General features: G+C 30.0%; 2 protein-coding genes and 1 long non-coding RNA gene across 5 annotated transcripts; 2 read left to right on the plus strand and 1 right to left on the minus strand.

Moving 5' to 3' along the window:
- The first annotated feature begins 4,166 nt into the window (after positions 1 to 4,166).
- thoc5 (THO complex subunit 5) lies at positions 4,167 to 10,745 on the plus strand. Of its 2 annotated transcripts, XM_074129348.1 has the most exons (16): positions 4,167 to 4,306; positions 4,661 to 4,819; positions 5,100 to 5,237; positions 5,305 to 5,519; positions 5,598 to 5,673; positions 5,746 to 5,931; positions 6,010 to 6,145; positions 6,726 to 6,832; positions 6,901 to 7,012; positions 7,084 to 7,189; positions 7,266 to 7,362; positions 7,457 to 7,667; positions 8,396 to 8,578; positions 9,249 to 9,367; positions 10,204 to 10,379; positions 10,458 to 10,745. In XM_074129348.1, the coding sequence occupies exons 2-16, from the start codon at positions 4,667 to 4,669 to the stop codon at positions 10,522 to 10,524; spliced, it is 2,082 nt and encodes a 693-aa protein (XP_073985449.1). In that variant the 5' UTR covers positions 4,167 to 4,306; positions 4,661 to 4,666; the 3' UTR covers positions 10,525 to 10,745. The 2 variants fall into 2 exon arrangements, with proteins under 2 accessions (XP_073985449.1, XP_073985448.1); XM_074129347.1 differs by lacking the exon at positions 4,167 to 4,306 and having other exon boundaries at positions 4,489 to 4,819.
- Positions 10,746 to 13,223: 2,478 nt separating this feature from the next.
- On the plus strand, positions 13,224 to 17,021 carry LOC141454766 (sulfotransferase 1C2-like). The gene is made up of 6 exons (XM_074129349.1): positions 13,224 to 13,610; positions 13,688 to 13,787; positions 14,418 to 14,737; positions 14,818 to 14,912; positions 15,006 to 15,186; positions 16,729 to 17,021. Exons 1-6 carry the CDS (start codon positions 13,409 to 13,411, stop codon positions 16,842 to 16,844), a joined length of 1,014 nt encoding a protein of 337 aa, XP_073985450.1. The 5' UTR covers positions 13,224 to 13,408; the 3' UTR covers positions 16,845 to 17,021.
- Positions 17,022 to 17,897: 876 nt separating this feature from the next.
- Positions 17,898 to 23,713, minus strand: LOC141454767 (uncharacterized). 2 transcript variants are annotated; one of them, XR_012458963.1, is made up of 4 exons: positions 22,926 to 23,713; positions 22,265 to 22,401; positions 21,965 to 22,176; positions 17,898 to 21,844 (listed from the first exon to the last, which is right to left on the minus strand). It is a non-coding gene; the product is annotated as an uncharacterized lncRNA (long non-coding RNA). The 2 variants fall into 2 exon arrangements; XR_012458962.1 differs by having other exon boundaries at positions 21,965 to 22,401.
- Positions 23,714 to 24,205: the final 492 nt, after the last annotated feature.

Genomic DNA, 24,205 nt, shown 5'->3' on the forward strand with positions numbered 1-24,205 from the left:
TTAGCGTAAATAACTTTTTTGAAATACGATTAATACTAAATAATTTAAGTAGTTTTGAATAAAACAGGAAAGAAGCTCATTTTCGATTGTATCGTTACAATTATTTGAGAGTGATTCTGCATTTTTTTTTACAGTAAACCCCAGAGAACTAGGTTTCAATTTGATTTTTCCTTTGTTTTGTTTTTAAAAATATAAAATTCTGGGTCTTTTCAATTTAAAAACATGACAGTCTTCAGTCTTCGAGCGGCATATGGCCTGTTTTGAATAATTAATGATAATTTCCAAATGGAAGTGATAGACTTACGATGTAAAAATGAATTAAACCACATTTTTGAAACATCAGAATTAAAAATAGATTTTTATAACACTTATGTCAAAAAAAAAAAAATCTAATTTAAGAAATCTAGCATTTATTTTTTCTAGTTGTGAGCACATTTGAAGCAAATTTACACCCTCAAATCGTATTTTTCTAAAATGAAATTACCAGTTACACTTTTAACTTTTCGAAAATATGTACATTTTATAGTACTCATTTAACTCTACAATTGTGCACAATTACAGCTTTCTAGCTGTATTTTTGAAGGAGATAAAGTTTGGGATTTCCTTCATATTTCGAATTGTTGTATCTCCTGTCCTATTGGTGTTAAGCTTACATGTAAAGACTAATGATAAGAGGAAGAAAAGAGAACGTTTGGTAGGAGGGAATATTGGCAGAGCTTAAAGAGGATTTAGGTGACAAGAGATGTATTGATAATGATGAGTGCACTGACTAGTGATTGTGATTCATTCATGTTCAATAGCCTGCTGAATTGAGCATAGTAATACACATTGCAGTCAGGAGCTTTTTATCTAGGTTGCAGCCTAGTAATGCTCAGCTTTCATCTGGAAATGATTATCTCTTTATGGATTTCTCTACATCCAGCAAGAAAATCTACTTACCACTCTGCCTGTGTGCGACTGTGTTTCAGGTAGGTTGTGTTTTTCACACGTTCTAAGTATCACAACATAAACTATAACTTTTTTACCCATAAATTATCTTTCTCTTTTAATTTGAATAAATAATGTTTTAATTTTCAATTAATAAAACTATTATTTGGCAAAATTTAACCTCTTTTTCTCAGAACATTAATTTTGTTTTTATATCAAATTTCGTACTCTCTTCGGTGGTACTTATAGCAAAATATTAAATTTCTTAGGATAATGATAACATTTAAACTAAATAAAAGTTATATTTTTTAGACAAAGAAGCTAACTGTTAAATTAATAAGACAAGTTTAAGTTCTTAAAAGCATTTATTTAAAATTAAAGTACATGCCAACGTTACTTCATTTATATTGATTAAAAAAAGATAATCGTGGTGCTGTGATTGGTTTTTTGTACTAATGAAAATTAGCTATTTATTCGATAATCTTAATAAAAAAAGTGATACATCTTAAGCAAAAATTAATTTTTTTTTTCAAGAAAACTGAATGCTTTAGGGTTGCCAAAGACTGGAACTGCTCGATATGAGTTTTAGTTTGACTGAAAAATGCTCCGATTTCTACAATCTTATATTAAGTGTGAATTAAATTTTAATTATTAATGTAATATTCTTTTCCATTATCCAGGTTTTTCAACCAACGCTGCACCAGCTTGAACACAGTAACGGTCATCTTTCATCTGTGAAATGATTACCTCTATAGTACCTTCATTAAAAGCAGCAACACACCAGTAAAACCAGTCGATTCTCATCCATTCTATTCGGGAATATAAAGAAGTCAAAAAAAATCTACCTACCACTCTGCCTCTGGAAAGGTTTCCTTACTTATAATTTTATATGTAACAGTATTACAGTAGAAATTAAATTTATCCCATTAAATCTGGAAAAGATAAGTTTTTAATTATTGTTGAAAGTAGTTTTATTAAAACATATCTTTAAATAAAATACATCTGAAATATAATATATAAAAATAATCCATCAGAGAACGCAAAATATACAACTGTCCTTCAGGACAGTTTTAGTTACAATACAACTATGTTATGAATCAATTTACAAAAAATGTATTATTTAATTGTATGCAATATGCATGTTTTAGTCACAATATAATTAATTTTATAAATTTTTTACTTCTATAAAGATAATGTGTAGCTTAGTAGAGGAATAAATAAAAACCTTTAATAAAAAAAATTATATTTCTACATACCTATTTTTTCCGTAGACTTATTATTTATATTCTATTTTTCGGGTAAATATATATATATATATATATATATATATATATATATATATGTGTGTGTGTGTGTGTGTGTGTAAATTAATAAAATGCCAAACTGCTAAAAATGTTTAAAAGTAAGAAATAAAGAAGATTGAAGAAATTTATTGAAAAATTAAAATTAGTTCTAAAAAAATCCGCCAGAGAACGCAAAATATCGAAAAAATTAAAAATAAAAAATTACTTTAAAAAAAAATCCGTTAGAGGACGCGAAATATCGAAAAAAATTAAAAATAAAAATTAATTCTAAAAAAATTCGTATGAGAGCGCCACTCATCAGGCATGTTTAAAAACAGTACTTCCTAAAATTAACACTAGACAGCACTGCTGTAACCTTTCTTTCTATAATATACAACATAAATTTTCTTCAGTACGATTTGAGAAACAGGGGAGGTAACGTCGCTTTGTCGCTCGTAATTAGTTCTAAAAAAAATCGTTTGAGAGCGCCACCCATCAGGCATGTTTAAAAAAGTACTTCCTAAAATTAACACTAGACAGCACTGCTGTAACCTTTCTATAATATTCAAAATAAATTTTCTTCAGTACGATTTGAGAAAGTGGGGAGGTAACGTTGCTCTTTCGCTCGTAAATCAAAACATGTTATTTTAGTTCAACACTCTCATCTCTTTTCTAAAGAATCATGTATATGATATGTGTTTTAATGGTAAAGGGTGTTAAAATAGATGTCGCTTCGACGGTCGGAAGGTAAATGTTGGGGGGTTGTATAAGTATATTTTGCGTCCTCTGACGGACTATTTTTATATATTATATTTCAGATGTATTTTATTTAAAGATATGTTTTTATCTTTTTATTTTTAAATATCGCTCTGTCGCTCGAAATTCCAAACATCTTATTGTGGGACTAAATTTCTTCAGTACGACGTTGAGTGTCGTTGAGGTTATATCGCTCGTAATTCCAAAAGTTTTTTTTTTGTCCAGCACTCACATCTCTCCTCTAAAGAATCATGAATGTGTTATGTTTATGGTAGAAGAGATGTTGACGCTTCGACGGTCGGAAGCCAAATGTTCGCCCCACCCTCCCACCACGCGCTGCGAATTTTCTTATATACCCTCGGATCTAAGATGGCGGCGCGCTATATCACCATGACGACGGCTGTCAGTTCCACCCGTTGCCACTAGATTGCTGCTCGCTCTGCCCTGTTTCAACTTATTGCTCTTACACACTCTCAAGACCCTGGCAGCCATTTTTAACCTGTTTTTAAAGGTTTCTTTTGTATTTTATCCAATCTCTAGACTCTTGCGGCCATTTTTAACTTTTTTTTAGGTTCTATTTTCCACTTTTCGTATTTTCTTCATCATTTTGAAAGATGAATACAATATTTTTTTTTTCGGCGCATCGACTGCTGAGGTCATTAGCGCCCCTAATCGTTGTAAGCTTTTCTCTTCTTTTATCCACTCGAGCTGGGTCGGCACGCGGTACCTTCGGGCTTCCACATACTGCACCTTGCTCAGCAAGGTAGGGTGGAGCCCAGGTTAAATACAATATTATTAATTTTTTTGTTTTGTTTTAATTTTTTCACATCAATTATGAGATTAAATGGAAAAAAATAATACAATATTAATAACAATATCGGTTTTTATTTTTCAAATATTACTTACACAATAAATTTTAACAAAATTTTTTCCTTTTTTTAACAGAATATTTTTATTTAACAGATATTTTCAACAGATACAGGAACGCATATGATTGCGAACAATTATTTCCCTCAATTAAAATAATGAAAGGCAATCGCCGATCGTTTGGGACACACTGCTATGGGCACTTGCTGGCTGACTGAACGAGGAAGGTTATACGCATGTAGGTTATACATGTTATTCAAAATGTTAATAAAGCATAAATTTTGTCAAAAAATAATTAAACAAAAATTAATGAATCCAAGTAATTATCAAAGGTTTTTGTACACGTATCTGTAGTACTTTAAAATTCTAAAGTTAGAGTTGTATTTCATACGGGAGGGGTGCAAATTTCAGCAAAATTATACAGAACTTTTTACAATTAGAATATGTCAGTGTCTCCAAAATGATATCCTCAAGTAAGTTAAAATTTGTATATTAGTGTAACATCTAAGTAACTTCAGTATTAATTTATTTCATTTAAATTTGCCTTAATTTTTTGGGCGGAATCACTTTTTTAAAAAGTAGGGATTTGAATCAACTCGTTCCACCGTTGGATTCGTTCCAATGGACCGAGTCCGCTCAAATAACTCATCGCTAGTATAGCTATGCTGTTGTAGTAACTGTAGCACCAGTGGATAGTTCTTAGGGTTATGAAAGAAGGAAGATTCATTGAAGTGTGTGGTCAGCGTCCGGTAAATTGAATAAACCCCAAAATAGCAACAATTACGTTTTATTATTAATCACGCGATTGTTTACTTTCTTTATCTAAGTTAACAATGGCTAAAGATGTTGAAGAATCTGCATTAAAGAAAAGGAAAAAAAGAGAATCTCCTGAAAAGTCTAACGGGGCTGATGCTTCAATTTCTGTGGAAGATTTGAGGAATAAGTATGGTTTGGAGAAAGAACTGAATCCGGTGCCCATTTACCAGGTACATGTTTTGGTAGTAAGATTTTTTTTTTTTGCGCTATGATGCAAACAGTAATATAAAAATGTTGAGAGTAAAGCATTTCAAATAATTTTCCTACACTGTATATTTCTCCTTATTCAAACTCTTTAGATTAGCAAGTAAAGTAATTTGCCAAACAGAAGTATAAAAATGTACTGTTTGAGACACCACAAATGGAGAGTTCCTTTTTGCAATAAGATCAACATAGTTATTTTGTTTTCCACTTAATTGATCAATATGTAACTGAATATTAATATTATAGCGCGTTACTGCCCATGAAGAGAAGGAGGCTCTAACTAGGGACCCACAAGATGATATCGAACTGTATCGTGAATCTTGCTACCGCTTTGTGGAATTAGTTGATGAAATAGCTGAGAAAAAATCAAAGAAACCAGAAGGGGTTAGTAGTTAAATGTAAATAGTTACGGACGTTTATTAAGAATTAAATATATGTTTGTGTTTTACAGTGGGAACAAGATATTGATGACAAAAAATTGGAAGCAATAACGGAAATAATGACTTTAAAAACGCTCAATAGGATTGAAAAAATTAGATATAAAAATTCTAGAGAATTCGTTAGTAAAGTAAGGCAGCAAGTGGATGTCCTGCAATTTCAACTTCAAAATTTGATGTGTGAAATTCAGCACTTAAAGAAAGAAGTAGACAAATGCCTTATGTTTAAGTGAGACAAACTTGTTAACACTGCCATCATTTAGTTTCTGTGGAAGGCGTTTTAAAATCTGATCATTTTGTTTTATAGATCCAAACCTCTGGGTATAGATCTTGTCCCTGTCGAAGAGTTTTATGCGACAGCTCCTCCTTCAATATCAAGACCAGTAATAATATTTCCAAGTATTTAAGTTACTAGATAAAATAATACATTTAAAACATTTATAAACATATTTCAGGAAATCACAAAAACTGACGAACACCAATTACAATTGGCACGATTAGAGTGGGAACTAAGACAAAGGAAAGAGCTTGCATTATTGTATAGTGAACTACAAGAGAAGAAAAACTCTCTTTCTAGTCAGATAAAAAGAAAAGTAAATGATCTGGAAGGATTGGCCCCTTTAATTAAGGATGTATTAGCGGTATGGATTTAATTAAATTGTTTATCAATTTGAAATTTTAATTTCTAATCGATATAATTGGAGGTAACTTTATTTTAGGTTACAAAACCAATGCAAGAGAAATTGGGATTACCTCTGTCATGCACGGGCTCGGTTAATAATGAAATTTCTTCGTTGTTGCCTCATACTTTATATTATTTATTTGTACAAGCTCAAGCATACAGTGAAGCCTGTGGTAAGTAAAATTCATTTTTCTATTTGGATGGAGGTCTTGACGAATTTGTCTTATTACTATTCAAAAAAATTGGTCGTATATTGAAAGGAGTTGATGGAATATGAAGAAGTATGCAGTTACTACGTCAAGCAAAGAAATGATGGTGGCCTACATTTTTCATTGCTATATTAAACGGTGGCCTTTAGAATAGATATGATATTGAGATTTTGAGTTTATTTCATTGTTTAACGAAATTTCTTGATAATTAGCCTTTCTGACAAGGTTGTGACAGTTGTAGCAATTAATTTTTATCTAGGCTTACCACTCGTCACGTTTTGTAGGTATTGTACAAGTATTTAGACATTGAGGTGTCTGTCGTTCAATTACAAGATATTTTAAGTTTAATATGTAGAGTCCAGGTTAGTTTTGTGTCGTGTTTTGGAGTAACCAAAAATTGTTATCAAAATTATAGTTAATTTTAATATAGAGGCATAACTTTCTATTTGGAACAAACTCTTGAAATCTTTCTGGTTGATAAAAAAAAAGTATTATGGTAAGTCGAAGTAGTAGTAGTATTATTGTATAATATTATGGGTTTTAGATAAGGGATTAACTGTTGAAATTAATGGCAATCCTGAAGAAGCAAAGAATCTTAAACCTATTGCTGCTCTTTCGTCGGATAATGAAGATTCGGATAGAGATTTATCTGTAAGTACCTACTTCATCAGTTTTTGTATGATTTTAATTTTTTTTACATAAATGTATTTATTTTTTAGGAACAAGATTTAAAAATTTTAAAAAAGGAAAAGAAGAGGAAGTTAGAAAAGAAAAAAAAACGGTTATTTACCAAACATCCACTTGTTGTTACGTTAAAAATTGTCCTAAAAGGTAATACTTCTATTATTTAAATAAAAAATATAGTATTCTATTTTTCTTTAAATTTTTTGCTTTTATTTCAGATGATAGTTGCATAAAATTGGAATTCACCTACTTCTTAGTGTTACACTTATTGACTGTTAAATCTTCTTTAACCTTAACTAGTAACATTAAGAACTCTTCAGCAATGTTTGTATCCATTCAGTTTATTTCGTTGGTAATATGTCTGAGTAAGTCATTATTAAGTTATTTCTTAATATTTCAGGGAATTCTTGAAAAATGATACAATTTTACTGAACTTATTTCCAAATGATAATGGTATTGAGAGTCCAAATGTGGCCAATTATTATCAGCTTAAAGAGGTATTAAGGAGTAATTCCTTAAAAAGTTTTTTAAAAAGAATTTGGGCTGTTTACATTTGCAAAAGTTAATTATATTGTTTTGTTATTTTTTTAGATTGGTTTAGACGAATTTGATTATTCGAAATATGGTTTACCATATTTGTGGGTCCAGAAAATGGGTGGTTTAGATTTTGGCAGTGCACCAAAAAATGTGAAAGTAGATCCTAAAGAAGATATTGTTAAAACAAGTTTACCGAGTATAGTGAAAGAAATCAGAAGAAGAGTTCATGCGAGGATCGCACTTGTTAGACAAGTGCTGGAATTAGGTACAAAAAATATTAGAATTATATTTTTTTTTAATATTAGAATCATCCTGTAAAAATTTCATGTTATGTACTTATACATTCGCACAGATAAGTGCAACAGAAGTTGTTTATTCTAAACGAATACTGCGTACTTAAGGGTTTAACATTTAGTACTTCCAAAACTTTAAGAAGTTTTATCATTTCAGAGAGGCTGCAGGGTAAATTGATTTCATTAATTTGTAATAATTTTCAATTACAGTTCATTAATGAAATTTTGTTTATTTACGGGTAACATTCTGGTGTTATAAGAAGTTTAATAAACGTTGTGAAGCCTCCATTACTACATTCAATATCACAATCTCAATTCATTACTATTTAAAGGAGTTTAATTTGATTTGTGGACAATCGAATTTTATCTAGATGGCCGAAAGTATGTCATTTATACTTGTGGGCCGGCAATAATTCAAATGTCTAGAAAAAGTCAACTAGCACTGCATTTTGATGGAACTGCATTAAAATATATTTTTAGAGATTCGATTTTTGTATCTTTCGCTGTTTCTTTACAACTAAATTACATATATTTTAAAGGAGAATTTTACCTCATTTTATTCTATTATTTCTTAGAAAATAATGTGAAGTTAAACACATCAGACGATTAAGTCACTCTCATATGTGCAACCTTTTTGCTTAATATTGATTCAATTTATTTTGAAAATACGTTGTTTCAAACTGTTTCCTTTGTTATATAGAACAGGGAATAGTATTTGGCCCACAAAACATGAAGTTTGTAAAGTCATCTTGTGCTATTAAAAGTTGGGAAAGCATATATTGGAAAGATTACATTAATATGCCTGCTGCTAAACATTTTAAAGATTCCCCATATGTATCAGAACATGATATATACTTCAAAGCTACAATAGTTAGAGGACAAGGTAATTATGGAAGTTTTTTTTTTTTTTTTTGTTATCAGCAGTTTAATCTTGTGATAATTATTTTATCAAAACAAAGATGTAATGATGTATTTTTAATAGGTAGCGCCAGAATGTTAAGGTACCTGCTACTTTTTACTACTTAACAATGTCAGTCCCTTTTTAACAACTATTTCAATTATTGTTACATAGAACAAAGAACGTCTAAGTTTAACAGATTTGCTCAAAGATGGTGGCAAACTTTAGATTGGAGTTTTTACCGAAAATATCCGTTTTGAGGTCAATGTTCTCAAAAAAAGTGGTTTTTATAAAATTTTCTGAGCATGTTTATGTTCATTGGAATTTTTCTAAGCAACAATTAAATATACCAAAAGAAACTATTCACACAACTTATTCTGATGATCTGATATTGTCTCTGTTGTGACAATTTTTATTTTTTGAAAGTCTGCGAATTTTACTTAAGTTTGACGATCATCACAGTATTCTTTGACTTTCACTCTTTACATTTATTATTGTCATCCCCTAATTGTTGAGGAATGACTGTCAAAGATTCTTCAAACCCTGTGAGAGAAGAACTTTCAAAGAAGAAATTTATTTATTTTTTGAATCTTCAATTATTTCAAAGAATCTTATAAAAAAAAACTTAAGTAATTTTTGCATTTTTTTTTTACAGCAAAGTTAGTTGTATTTGTGGCTGTTAAATGTGATTACCCAGCTAATCCACCGGTATTCAGTTTGCAGTTAGAGTGGAGTAATAATTTGTGGACAGCCAGCAACAATACTGATATAATGGTAAGTAAATGAGATGATATAGTAGTTATGTAAGTATAAATATTATGTTGTTTGGAATAAGCTGCTTCGAACTGGATTGATTCATTCATTGGAACTTCATTTATATTGTAAGTTGTGTTAGATATGTATAAATTTTTACAATAAATTAAGTTTATATCTAATCAATCGTAGAATTTTTCACGGAGTAACTTAGTTGTTCAGTTAGATATGTTATATGTTGAAAACACAAATCTTAAACGTTCATTACTTCGAAATAAGGCAAAAAAAAAAAAAATTATCAGTAAATTGCATTGGTCAGTGACTCTAATCGCCAAAATTCTCACGTCATTCGCTGAATATGCAATTTCCTTTCACGAATCAAACTAAGGAATAAGTTTCATCCACTTAGAATTTATAACCTTTATGAAGTTAAGTAAATAAAATAACTAAGTTAGAACCAATTGAGGAAAAAAGGTACCTAATGACTTAGTGACATTACATTATCTGCAAACAAAAGTGATAAGCTAGCAAACTGCTGTATCAGTTGTAAAACAATTAACACGAATGGTTCAAAAGCTATGTAGGAATACGTGAACAACAATGTCTCTGCAAGGACTTCTACTTATGAGAACTTCTAGATGAGAAACTCCTATAATGACATTGATTCTATTGGGTTTGCATCACTTCGAACTAAAATATTTATATTTTGACAGAATTTGAGAATATACCTAATCTACGCAAATTTTTGTTTACTTCAAATCTAATTTTAATTATTGCAGCCAATTTGCAGTGTCTAAAAACCTTTTTTTTCTCCGTTACTTACAATATTTCTATGTTATTATTTTTTTGAATTTCAGGATATTGAAAGAGAAGTAAATTCCTATTGGAAAGAGTTAGTATCCGATGGTGGATGGGCTCATACGCTTCTAACTCTGCAAATGCATAGAATTATGGTCTGTTTTGATATTTTTTTGGAGTGTATAGATCCACAACAATTCAGCGCAGAAAAGAAAACATTTTTTCATCCTTTAAGGTAAAGTATATTTAGTTTACGATACTGTTTATCATTATGAACTTATATTTTCATTAAACATTTATTTATTGTTTGCAGAGGTAGAAATAGAGTCCATCCGTACAAGTATGTACAAATGGGTGAAGGTGTATTTCTTCAACGATGATAATTACATCTATAAAATTTTTATTTATACAATGTCTTCAATATTACTTTTTCATTTATGTTCATTGCGATCTTGGAGATTTGTTATTTAGTGTTTCATTGAATAAATGTAATCATTGAATAAAATCTTAGTGCTATTCATTTAAGATTCCGAATGTTGTGTTAGTTTTTGATTTATGTAAATAGTTATACATAAAAATAAAGAAAAATATCTTAAGTGTATGTTCAAATACTTTCTCTTCTGACGATTCTCGATGATCTTACTTGAATCACAATCTTACTTTATCTGGACTGAAACACCGAAATGTAATTTTATGTTAATGCTGATCATTGTAGTTAAAATTATTTGTTAGCACTACGAATGAAAAGCAGTTATGTTCATTAAGAAATTAGAAATAGAAGATCACATTATCAGAACGCCTAATAACAAAGAACTTGCCATAAGGACCACGTAAATGTTTAATTTCTAAATTTGCATTCAATTATCGCAGACTAGGATGTACAAACTTCACAGCACTTCAAGTTTAAATTAATTAAAACCATTTTGAGTACTTCTTATAAGAATGTTTACAGCTTACAACTGTACTAAGATTTTAGTGGATATGGATTGAATTAACAAAAACAAAATAAAGTTGTCTTCACATTAATTACGGATTCATAACTTTTTCAAATATTACATTTGGGTAAAGTAGCCCATGAAATCTCACACGGCTGTCTTCAAAATGTAAAAGTTTCTGGAACGAGTTTTCGACGCTCATTTTAAAGGTGCTACTCAACTGTTTTGGAGACATTAACGCCATATTTTCAAACATTAACTGTGTCATAATAATCTCAGCAGAATTGTTTAATCATTAGTTAATAATGTAGCTAATGAACTCTTGATTTCAATTTTCTTAGATATAGTGACTTGTAATTCAGTTTTTCTTTACTTTCGCAGATAATGCTTCTATAATGGGTTAATTTTGCCATTTGATCTGTAATTTAATATCAAACTATAAATCTCAAGTATTAAACTTTTGCTAAAACTAAGGTATTCCCAAACTGCAAATTATTGTACAAAAGGTGTGCGCTCAGCAAAGTGATTTCATTTGTCCAGTTTCCCTTGACGAGATGAAAACTTCTTTGTTATTATTAATTTGATCCTTTATGTGATCGAACTTTAAAATTAAAAAATAATGAAAAGAGTGCTCATGACCACATTTGACTAGGTAAATAATAAAAATGAGAAAGAAAATAAGCAAGCCTAAGCTATTAATTTGCTTTTTTTTTACATTTCCTAATTTAGTTCTAAAATGTTCCGCTAGATGACACAAAAGTGCAGTTTGGAACTTTCTTAGGTGGTGTAAAGACAAAATTATATTGTGAAAAATAAATAATTGGGATCTTCAGGGATAGTTTGATAAAAACAAATATAGTAAAATGTGGGGTAAATAGATAAAATTTTTAAAATACTTCGCTAATAAAAACCCCAAAATTAAAGATTATAAAGCTTGTACGAATACTTAAAAAAAAAACGTTTAGCAGATTGCCACTCCCTTACTAGCAAAAACTGAAGAAAATAAATTACATTGATCACTCAAATGGACGTCCACTATTTTCTTACTGTAGAAGATTATCATTTTCTAAAGAAATAAAATTGAGACTAGTATTGTTCATTGTTTTTGGTGACTGATTCGTGAATCCAGAAGGAAAGAAAGAATAATGCCAATTTTAGTCATTATTTTTATATTATTTTTACGTCTAGCTTTCGACAGCTCGACGTAGGGACTAGGTCATCTTCAGCGCTGTGGAACATAGGTTGTCATTGGAATTCCTTTACAAGTGTTTTTTAATAAATATTGTATAAAAAGTATACAAAATAGGCAATTTTCATGTGAGAATTAACATAAAAGCGAAATAAGTTAAGCTGATATAGTTAGTATGTAAAGTTAGAATAAATTTGAGAGATTGTTACGCAGAGGGAAAGCATTTCTTGTAGCCTCAGTGAAGACAATAATAATGGTAAGAAAAGAGAAAATTATGTTACCTACAATAGAAGTTAAAAATTTGGGGGAGATGACGATTAGGTTTTGAAATAGATGCCACATTAAAAATTCACTTATTACATACACTAAGCAACCTCGTAAGTTCTGGAGCCCAAACAGTGATCCAAAGTAAACCATCTTGTGTAGTAAAATATGTTAAAGTAATTAGAAAACACGCTTTGGCAGGAGAGACTTATTGTTTAAAAATTTATACCAGAGAATTAATAAGTACAGAAATGAATAAAACGTTAAATTAACGTTTTTGAATGTGAGTATAACTGCTTAAAAATAGGAATGATAAAAATTATTGTGGCTTATATAAACAGAAGTTAAGAATGAAGAGAAACTGTCATTGATAAAGCGGAATTCGGATTTAATGATATCCCAAGAAAGAGGTGAACTGGATTCAGCGCTATTTTCCACATTGGTCATCAAGAAAGAAGTCTTTCACTAACCCTCAGAATAAATTTCCATTGTAATGACAGGTCTGTGTTATCACTGTTCAATATTCCGCCTTATGCTAAATTATTTTCATGTGACAATAATTGCAGAATACTATCTCAACTACCGAATAATAGTAGTAATTTAAGTAGGCAATAGTATAATTAGGATACTCCCCACTACTCCAATTTTTGATGTCCTTGAGGCACTATAGAGAGAAATATACTTATATATGTATTCCACACATTAATAATGATCATAGTTAGGATTACCGCCTTATGTTATTTCGTGAATATAACGGGTTTTAATTTGTTTTCTCTCTTTTAAAATTTTAAATTTTGGGAACGTAAACTTATTTTTTAAATTTCGTTCTCAGAGTGGCCAGTTTATTAATATTATAATTTTTATAATCCAAATAAAATGTTTCCGCATTCTATAGAACCACTAGAAGAAAATATAAACAAACAATTGTGTAATGATTTTAGAGGTGAAAGAAGTGGCTTTGTGAAAGCTGGCCCTCTAAAAACTGTACTGCCAGCAGCCTATAAGAAGCATGCGGAACATTACTACAACATGCCCTTAAAGAAGGACGATGTATGGGTGGTCACTTATCCCAGATCTGGTGATATTATTATTTATTTATTATTATTATTATTTTTTTTTTTATAAGTATTTGCTACTAACGAATTAACGGTTTAGGTACAACACTTTGCCAAGAATTGGTGTGGCTTGTAAATAATAATTTTGACTACGATACTGCTTCCAAATATTCATTACAAATAAGAGTTCCATTTTTAGAGTGAGTCATTTTTTGTTCTACTAATTTTTATAATTTTTTACTAATTTATTGTTTATTATTTATTTAATTTACTTTTTATTTATGTTCATCGTATAGTTCTTTAATAATAATAGATTAATAGATTTCATCAAGAAAATAGAAATAAGAAGAAACGTTGAGGACAAGATTAGGGATGTACCGCGAGTAAAAACGTTTCTGTCTATTTTCATTGCTCTTTTACGAAAATTCTGAATGAAGAGCCAAGGTTTGAAACAATAATGTCTTAATTAATATTGAAATTTTGCTCTCATACAATTCTGGTCTCAATATTCAAAGATTTCCTGAAAATTTATTTATAATGCCGGTGTAATTCAAATTGTCTACTCGAAGCTATTGAACTAATTGAAACAGGTCATATGTGAGGAAAACAAGTAGACAAAATTGACCACTAATACTACTTCAAGAAATAACTTTTAAGGGATAATTAGTTCTTCGTTTAGCGAGGAAGAAATTACTCATACATTTCAGAAGGGGCACTGAATTAAAAAAAGAAGAAGAAGAAATTCCCCTTATGATATCGAATATAATTGTAACCAATGAATCTACAAATTATTGAAAACAATATGGAAAATTCTGTTTTAATTCTTACAGGGTTGAAATGTTAATACATGATGATTTTGCTGAAGAACTTTACAATTTGAATCGCGATTCTAAAGTTATTGACACCTTAAAGAATTGGAAAACACCAGGATATGAATTAGCAACAACTATGGACTCACCAAGACATTTTAAAACTCATTTACCATTTTCATTGTTACCTCCAACATTATTGCAAACATGTAAAGTTATTTACGTAGCTAGAAATGCAAAAGACGTTGCACCATCGTATTTTCATCATAATCGTCTGGTTAAACTGCACGATTATATCGGCGATTTTCCTAAATATTGGAACTATTTTAAAAATGATCTGCGTAAGTCTTGTTAAATTAGTTTAAATTTGGTAATTTATTTTTATAAAATAATGCAATAACGGTTTACTATATTATAATAGTGGTCTACTCACCATATTGGGGCCACATTGAAGAAGCATGGAAGCTCAAGAATAATCCAAATCTACTTTTCTTATTCTATGAAGATGTTGTAACAGTAAGTAGCGAAGGAAAAATTATCATTATCTTAAGTTTTTCTTTCTATTCTAATGCATCATGCTTTATTTTGTCTTTTATTTTTCAAAAATAGGATATGAAAGAAGCTATAAGAAAGGTTGCAGACTTTTTGGGAAAAACTGTTGATGAAACTGATGTTAACAAACTTTGTAAACATTTACAAATTGATAATTTTAGAAAAAATGTACCTGTACAAACTAGTGAAAAAATAAATGGATTTGTTAATGATAATGAGCAGGGTTTTATAAGAAATGGTAAGTTATTTTTTAACTTAATTTCACATGTCTGGATATACTAAATTAGTTAACATTTTTGAACAGCACCAAGTAATCTAAATGCAGTTAAATTACAGCTCATAATAAAACTAAGAAACAAAAATAAAAATTTTAAAAAATGAAAATGTTAACTATGTTCAGAAATGTTATTTATGAAGGAGAGGGATTAGGCTGTTTAGCGCAGTAGCCTCGCAAGCAAAAGTGCCGTGCTTGACTCCTGTTACACAGCTTTTAGATTTCCTACAGCCTGTACTGCTCACTAGTCGGTGAACGCTCTAAAGTCGGCACAGTGTTTATAAGCTAAGAGTTTCTGAAGGTAATGAACGCTAAAAGAAAACAAAAAATATAGTTCATGTTCTTGCACAATTTTTTGAATAACTATGGTTACTAGTTGGTCACTAGCATCCGGAACCTTTTCCACTGCACAGCCTGCCTTCGAGCAGTGTTTCCTCCTTTTAGACCATCTATCACTGGACAGTGAACTGAAAGATGGATCGAAGGGAAGGTAGCTATATATGAACCTAGGTATTACTACCCAGTTATTATATTTTGAAGGGCAATGTTCCTGTTAACGTTCCAAATGACATTATCGCTGCTATAAACAGTGTCAATGTAAACACAATAGTCGAAAAAATAAAGTCCACGCCTCTTAAAAACATAGATTTACGTACAAATATATAAACTTACATATAACTTACACCCATACATCAATTACGTACAATTATTATTGCCTTTGTCGATCAGAGCACGGTGCTGACTTTTACTTCATTATTATGCAGTATGTTATTAGGTTGTCGTTATGTTTTTTGGTCAAGCATTCGTCGAAATTTGTATTACAAAAACTGTTTTCTAAGCGAAATGTGAGGATTGCTAGTTCAATCTTGAATGAAATTTAAGTTAGCGTGTGAATAATTAAATTCTGGAAGTGACGTTTAAAGCTATTGAAAAGAAAAATCGAATTCCATAAAAATACACTTTCCCGTAAAAAGTAATTATTTACATGTAAGGTACAAATAAGAGGCCTTATAAATTTGCGGCAATGAGTTTTCTCTGAAATTACAAGTTTCGAGAACAAAAAATTCGGTTTATATAAAGTGGCTTTAGAAAACTGACCATTTGCTAAGAATATATTTTCAAATTTCGAGAAAATTGCAGATCAAGTATTACTACTGTAATTTCCATTTCAAAAATTTGACTGCATTTCCCATGCTTCATTTCACAAAAGATAAAGTAAATATCGTCATTGTTTTTAGAACAAACAAGCTGTATTATGAACAGCGGAATAATTATATTTAGATTTTATTAATTTATGTATAAGTCAGACAAATATATTTTTGTAAAAAATATTTTCCTTTACATATTAAAAAAACTAGGAGTGAAAAACATTAAAATGCAAGTGAAACTTTTTATGTTATTTTTATCAGTATAGTTTTATTTTCGTCGAGTCATTATAGGTCCCCTTGTTATATAACGATTTGATTAGCAATCAGTAAAGGTAATTTATTACTATTACTGTTCTAGGCAAAATTGGTGGAAATAAAGAATTTGATGACACTCTTTCAAGAGAGGCAGACGAATGGATTGCAGCCAATTTAAAAAGAAATAAAATTCATTCATTTCCTAATAGTAAACCTTGAATGTTGTTTTTATTTTAATGAAGATTTGTTTTTATTAAGCCAGTCGCAAACAGATCATTGTTTTATACATGTGCTTTGTTTATTTGATTTATATTTTTAGTTAAATGATTTAAACCTATAAAATATGGTTATATAATTTTCTTGTAAAATAAATATTGCTTCATAAATAAGGAAAAACGTAAATGTTAAAACTTTATGTCCTGAAACACTATTAACTTAATCACTAATATTTTTGTAAATACGTTGCTTTCATTTTGTAAACGATTGCCTTCATAGTAAGGCCGTTTTGTTTAATTTAGCAAAAATTACAAGTTTATTCCTTTTTTTTCTGGAGGAAGGAATCGAAATTCCGATCTATTTCGCTGAGCATGGTTTTACAAATAAAACTTTACATGAGTATTAATTAAATTTTAAACAATAATACCGTAATATTCAGGTTAGTAGAAAGCATTTACAAGGAGCAGTTAATTGCTAACTGGTTCAATAATTTGTATTTTTACTCTTTCATTTTCCTTGGTAAGAGGAAACATTTTGATGGTAACCAAATTTTGATTTCGGAATTTCCGTATTAGGACTGTCTAAAAACATAGTTTTTTGAAATTTGACGGTGTTTGTCTGTTGTGTGGGCGCTGCACAACTCAAAAACCAAAAAATTGCTGAAACATACTCATATTTGTTATCTGATTTGCGTGCCTGAAGACAGCTGTCATCGTTGGATGGCCGAAATTCACGAGTTGCAAGTCATTGTGTGAACGCTGGGATTAAGCCAACTAATTTGTAATAACAGATTTGTGTTTTTAATTGGTGACATGCAACATGGCAATGAGCCGCGAGACTTTCTCTTATAGTGTAAATTATAAAAGAAACCTACCGTAAGTTTCTTTTTTATTTTCCTATATGATTTTTTTATCACTATCAATCAATGCCGACCTCATTTCTAAGTACAAGATAGTATAGTATGGTTGACCTATGACTCGCAGCAGAAACAGTTCATCAATTCTTTGTAATCACTGTTTCTTGAAAAATAAAAAAAATCAGTATACGTCCTTATCATATTAAAAATAAATGAATGAAGTTATTTTAAACTTTATTGTACATAGAAGAAAAGTTGTTTGGTGTGGCGGCAATAGGGTTGGACTTGTAAGGGAGACCTACTAAGTTCAAGTTCAGAGTGTAACTATTAATAATAAATAAGTTTTCATTTGTTAGAAAAATGGTAAAGTAGTATTTTTCTTTTATTCTAAACAGTTATGCACAAACTGGGGCCCAACATTGTGAAGTAAAGTAAATAAAATCAAATTATATTGTACTCAAAACTTACCTATTTAAAAATTCGAATCATTTCTTCTTTATTATCCAAGTGTCCAATATACATATAGAATTTCAATTGTATAAAATATGTTAAATAGAAATGATATTTCAAGTATAATTTCCTGAGGTTTGAAATTACTGGAAAAATGCTGGACTATTTTACTTTAAACTTTTCTTAAACTGCACTAATATGTAACGACATTTTTATTTCAACCAAAAACTGGAAAAATAATTTTTTAAGAGTACAAAGAAGTTTTATTTTTTAGTGTTTGAAGTGGAGAAAAAAGACTGAGGTCACTTGCTTTACCACACGTACATCTAATCATAAAATCTTAGGCAGCAGAAATTTCCATCTTTTATCTTTACATGTGTTTAACTTTTTCTTTAATTGAAATTAGTTAATTGTAATGCAGTAAGAGAAAGTTGTGAAAGTCATTTTTCCTTGGCCGTTATTACAGAGGCTAGCTATAAACCATGAACTCGTCTCCATATCTGACTAGCTTGACAAACCTCAATCTATGCAAGGATCAATGATTCGTTAACATTGTGTTTGTATTATGCTGTTTTACATTCATTGTTTTTTTAGGGTTACTTTTGTTTTCATTATTTTTAAAGTAATAATCACAATATATGCCAGCAAAGGAATTTGTTCAGTGGTTAAAATAACAGATACTCACGCTGTTATCATGGGTTCGCATACAGTTGCCTGCCTGCTCTTAAATTTTATTCTTTCTAGAAGTGTTCCGCAGCTCACTACTATTGATAGTGCTATTTATTAACGGGAAAACATTGTTCAGCAGCAGACAATTAAAAAGGCTTTAGGCGCCTTAACCTCAAATTTAGGCGCTCCTTAAATTATTAAATACAATTTAAAAAATAAAAAACAGTTATTTAACAAAGCGTTGTCAATCATTTTCATTATCAACCATGATAATAATAATATTACGGAGAAATGATGGGTTAAAACAGGCCATTCGGAGTACGGCCTGTTGCTCAGAATACAGAACTATTCCAGAAGTTCTATTTCAGTGCGAGAGAATTATGAATTTTCTTTGACCAGCCTTAGTTTTGAGTGCGCACGGCTAGTATATTATCACGTTATTTATAAACACAATCTAACAACATGTTTCTGTATATAGATAAGGGAAAAGGAAACCAATTACAAAAACAAATTATATTTTATTACTGAATAACCATAACTGTAATTGCTGCAACCTACCATTAGCAATTTCCATTACAAATGGATCTACCATTCAGTGGTTAATGTTTTTATTTTATTTTAAACATATATAGTAGATAAAACCACATTACGCACTACACACCTCAAAAAAGTAATATAGAATTAAAAATCTCTAAGACCGAAACCTTGAAAGTTTCAAGCTTATTACCTTAATTTTGTATCTAAATGTGAATTTAAGCTTAATTTACACCATATTATGGTGCTACACTCCGGGTTTCTTTTTTAATTTTTTAAAGATTTTTTTCAAAAACCGCTACGATGATTTTCCTTATAATACTTCGAAATAATCGCATTCAAATACTGCGAAATATTCCAAAATGAAATTAGATTCAAGGTCAATTCACCCAAAGAATGGTTACTTTCTCTGTTAGAATGTAATATTCTTTACTTAAAATTATTAAATTATTTGTAAATGACATGCATAAGTAATTAGCTGTTTGTGATAAACTTGACATGTAAATGAAAATAAGTAGCAACAATTTTTGTGCAGTACTATTGGTTTATACGATAAATAAGTGACCTTGGGACCAATGCATTAAATTTTGAAATGACATTATGAAATACGGGACCGAAGAGTAGTAAAATATAATAATAATAAGACAGCTGAATACCAAAAAGACGAAAGCATAAATGCAGTCTTATGGGGGCTGAATTCAGTTAACGTAATAAGTAACAGTTTTCTCCAGCAGGAGCTAAAAAAGAAGTAAGTTTATTGGTTCTGGACCATACTTTCAGAACTGGAGCAAGAGAAAATCTTCCTAGGAAACTTATAAATCTGAAGACATCTAAGGCAGACTTCAGTCTGAGTAAAAACAGTATCTTAAATTTTCTTCAGGGAAGCCTAACTCTTTCCCCTAAAACCAGGAAAATGACTATTAATATGGCCCTGTAAAGTACAAATTAAGTTAAAACATTAACCGTGACATAAAGATTCATTTAAAACTTTGATTGAAGGAAATAGGTTGAGCGAAAAGAACTATTTAAGAATTGGTTCTTCACATTCTCTGGAATTATCTGGAAAAAGAGCATTTCTCATTTATCTGATCTTAAGTTACTTACTGCAAAGATTAGTAAATATTGGGCAAATGTTAAATAGAGTAAGTGAGTTATCAGATTATTTTGTATTGGAATTTAATATTGGCAGCAATGATAGAATGATTATAATTAATTAGATACTATTAATGGTCAAATTCGGAAGCAATAAATTATATTTTGTGTCATATTTTATCATATAATGGCGACGCGATCTTATAAATATAATAATCAATTGAAGATTTTTTTTAGCAAGTCAATTATGCGCAATTTAAACTTAACACCATTTGGGATAAAATCTATGTGTATTCTTTAAACATGAATAATAATCATAAAAGTTAACGAATGAATCTTATTATGAAGTAATAATCGTTAAGTACCGACAAATTAAAACAAAACAGTACATAATTGCTCATTGTGTCAGAGTTACGAGAAAATTTAAAAATTATTTTTCAGTTCTTTGTAAGAGGTTATGTAACTTTTTTTTCCATAGCTATTATTAAAAGTAAAATAAAAGAGTAATATTCCATAAATTGGGTCATTTATTGTTCTAAGAATAATAATAATTATTTGTTAAAAACTTTACCCAGTAAAAAAATACTAAGAAATTTGTTTTCCCGGTTATTTTTTTGAGATATTTCATCCTAACTAATATTAATATGTACGTTATTTTTTTAGAACCTACAAATGAACTAATTTTATTAATGGAACGTTTAAGTATGGAAATAATGTCGAGGGCAATAGAGTAACCTTGATTAACTATTTTGATCCAATGTGTGACCTCAGAATAAATTGATGTCAGCATAACATGTCTGATTAAGTTCCTGATCATATAATCTACCTACTACTAATATTTAATAAACACCTAATATTTAATTTACCGGTACTAAATTATGAAGTTAAATGATTCAGGCCCTCCAAGAGTCGTCAATCAGATGCTCACATAAACCTTTCCTAAGCACCTGGTTATCTTTATTGAAGAAGATATCCCTATAAATTAGAACTTATGCAAGATCCATTCTTTACAGTTTTGTAAGTCAGAGGAGAAACCGTCCATCCGTTACGTAAATTTACAAAGTCAAGGAATCAGAACTACGAGCAAAGACCTAAGAAATTACTAGAGATGTATAAGCTTATATAATTCGTTAATGTTTCTTCAACTTCAGTTTCTCAGATGATTAAACATTTTAAAAAAAGAGTATAGATTGTTAGCTCTTCGAGCCTTGATCAAAGGTCTGACTACCTATTGCTGAGATAAGTTAAATCATCCTCTCATATCTTCTGTTGATATCGATTCGCATGGAGAAGGCATACGGCTCACAATTAAGATACTGGTTAATCAGGTTGCGCAGACCTTTATAGTTCTTTCCATGAAATTTTCTCTTCTTCTATGCAATAATTATATTAATTTCATTTTCTGCAACATTACCGAAGAGATGGTTCGCAACGTATTAGAATATAATCGGTATACTTATCTTGGGTCACTAATGAAATGTATTCCATGCAAAGATTCAACTGGAAATATATGTATACATACCTATTAATAGTCCGAAACTTACAATATTCAACTCTCTCAGATTTTTGTAACCTCATTTGCAACTTTAGATTGTTCTCTGAAGAATATCACCGTTGTGAAAATTCAATCTGGGATAACCTCTACAGAGGATATATATGTAAGTTTAAAGTTAAAATTCCAAGTGTCCACAAATAGCTGACATCAGTTTAATAAAGGCCTCAAAAAAATCGAAACTTAATGCAAGAGCATTAATTCAGAATTATATAGATATACAATGCAACTTTTTTCAATACACTGATTTTTCATGGAATAATTGCATACTTAATATTCCCGTCTGTGTAGACATGAGGTGAAAGTTCTCACAGTTTGCCCGTCACCAGGGCACCGTAAGTTAGTAACTTAGTTCAAGGATATTGCTGTGATTACGCTTAACATGCAGCTTCCACTAATTCTATAAACTAATTTGCATATGAATTATGAAAATTAGAATATAATAACTTTACTTCTATTATAAAATTTAATGTAAAAAAATTAAATTACGTAAACAAGCAAAATGTAAATTAGTTCCTGTCTGTTTCCAAAATAACATAATCATAAACAATGTTTAACGTTAAGTATATTACAATATTTGCCCTTGATTTAAAGCACGGTTTTAAAGAGAACATCTAAGCACAAGTTTAAAGATATTATTTTAAAATCTGATGTGAAATCCTCATCTATCTTAAATTATTAATTAATCATCACAATTTTAAAAGCAGACAATTTAATGTTTAATCCAGCCGTTAAACAAGTCTTTATTAAACAGTATTAAGAGATCAGCTTTTGAAAAAGACTATATGGGCGAATTTTCGTGCTTTTGAAAGAATGTTATTCTTAGAGATGGAACACATTTTTGTGGTGCTACCGGCAATGCATATTTTGATAAGGAAATTAAAATTAATTTTTTTGGAAATACATTTCTTTTAATAATAATTTATTGTACCTTAAATGATTGGCGTTATTACATCAATTTTTTTCAGGTTGTTAAATAATGTAGAGGTAAACTATTAATTCAAATCACTTTTGTTAATGTAAACAAATAAAAACCATCTGCACGATGCCAGAAACTAGTAGTGATGGGCTATTTGAGCGGACTCGTTCCATTGGAACGAGTCCGATGGTGGAACGAGTTGATTCAAATCCCTATTTTTAAAAAAAGTGATTCCGCCCCGCCCCAAAAAATTTAGGCAAATAAAAATGAAAATGAGGCAGCAGAAGGTTTGGAACGATTAAACATAAGAACAAATGTCACGCAATTTATTATATTATTATATCATTAAATGTTAGCTTTCCCAGTTAATAACAAAACTATATTTCTTTAACACACATTGAGTACTATCCCTAATTTCCAATTGCTCTGATAAATATAAAATTAACAACGTAATACAAATATTAACACAAAAATAGGCTAGTCAAATATAAATTAAAGCAATGCAGTTTTGTCATTATCTAGCTTGACCACTAGAAGACTGGAGTTAACTTACTTCAAGAGTATTCAAGGTAGAGAAACGGAAATGGGTAGGAAATTATTCCATAAAAATTCTAACCCTTCAAAATTATAATTACTCTCATAATATTTATTTACTAAGAATTGAATATCAAGCTTTAAAAATATTATCTCATTATCTTACGAAAAGAAAAAGCTGTGTGCTTAATCTTTAACATAGCGCTGGACACTCTTATTCTTATCTTCATTGGGTAAGTTTGAACGTGTACATGTCAGCTAGACGGTCAAAGTAAAACTGGGCCAAAATTTTGTATTACCTAACTGGTTTACTTAGTGTAGTATCCCTCCCACTCTATCACCTATTTCACAAACATTCATCGATTAAAAATATTTTTTAGTTAAATATTCGTTTCATTGGAATACAAAAAACATTATAACGCTTTCTTAAGATGATTTGAATTTTTAAAATTTGTTTTTGTCCATTACTCTTATAAAATACGAAGAATTTCAAATAAAATATAATATACAAACACAGAATGATCTAGTGTGCAGGTGGAGTCAGTCGTAGTTACCATGACAACGGAACCGTTAAACGACTCCGGCCCAGCTCTAGCATTTTCATTGGTTAAATCCACTGGAGTTGGTGGAGTCGAATCCGGAGTGATTTAAATCCTTTTGAAACCGGACTCGTTCCATTTTTTCGTTCACTGAATCTAGCCAATAGAAATTGCTGGAGCTGGAACCGGAGTCGTTTAACGGTTCCGTTGTCATGGTAA

The sequence above is a fragment of the Rhodnius prolixus genome, unplaced genomic scaffold (assembly GCF_049639745.1).
Source record: "Rhodnius prolixus isolate KJV_2025 unplaced genomic scaffold, Rpr scaffold_9, whole genome shotgun sequence".
Taxonomy (NCBI): Eukaryota; Metazoa; Arthropoda; class Insecta; order Hemiptera; family Reduviidae; genus Rhodnius; species Rhodnius prolixus.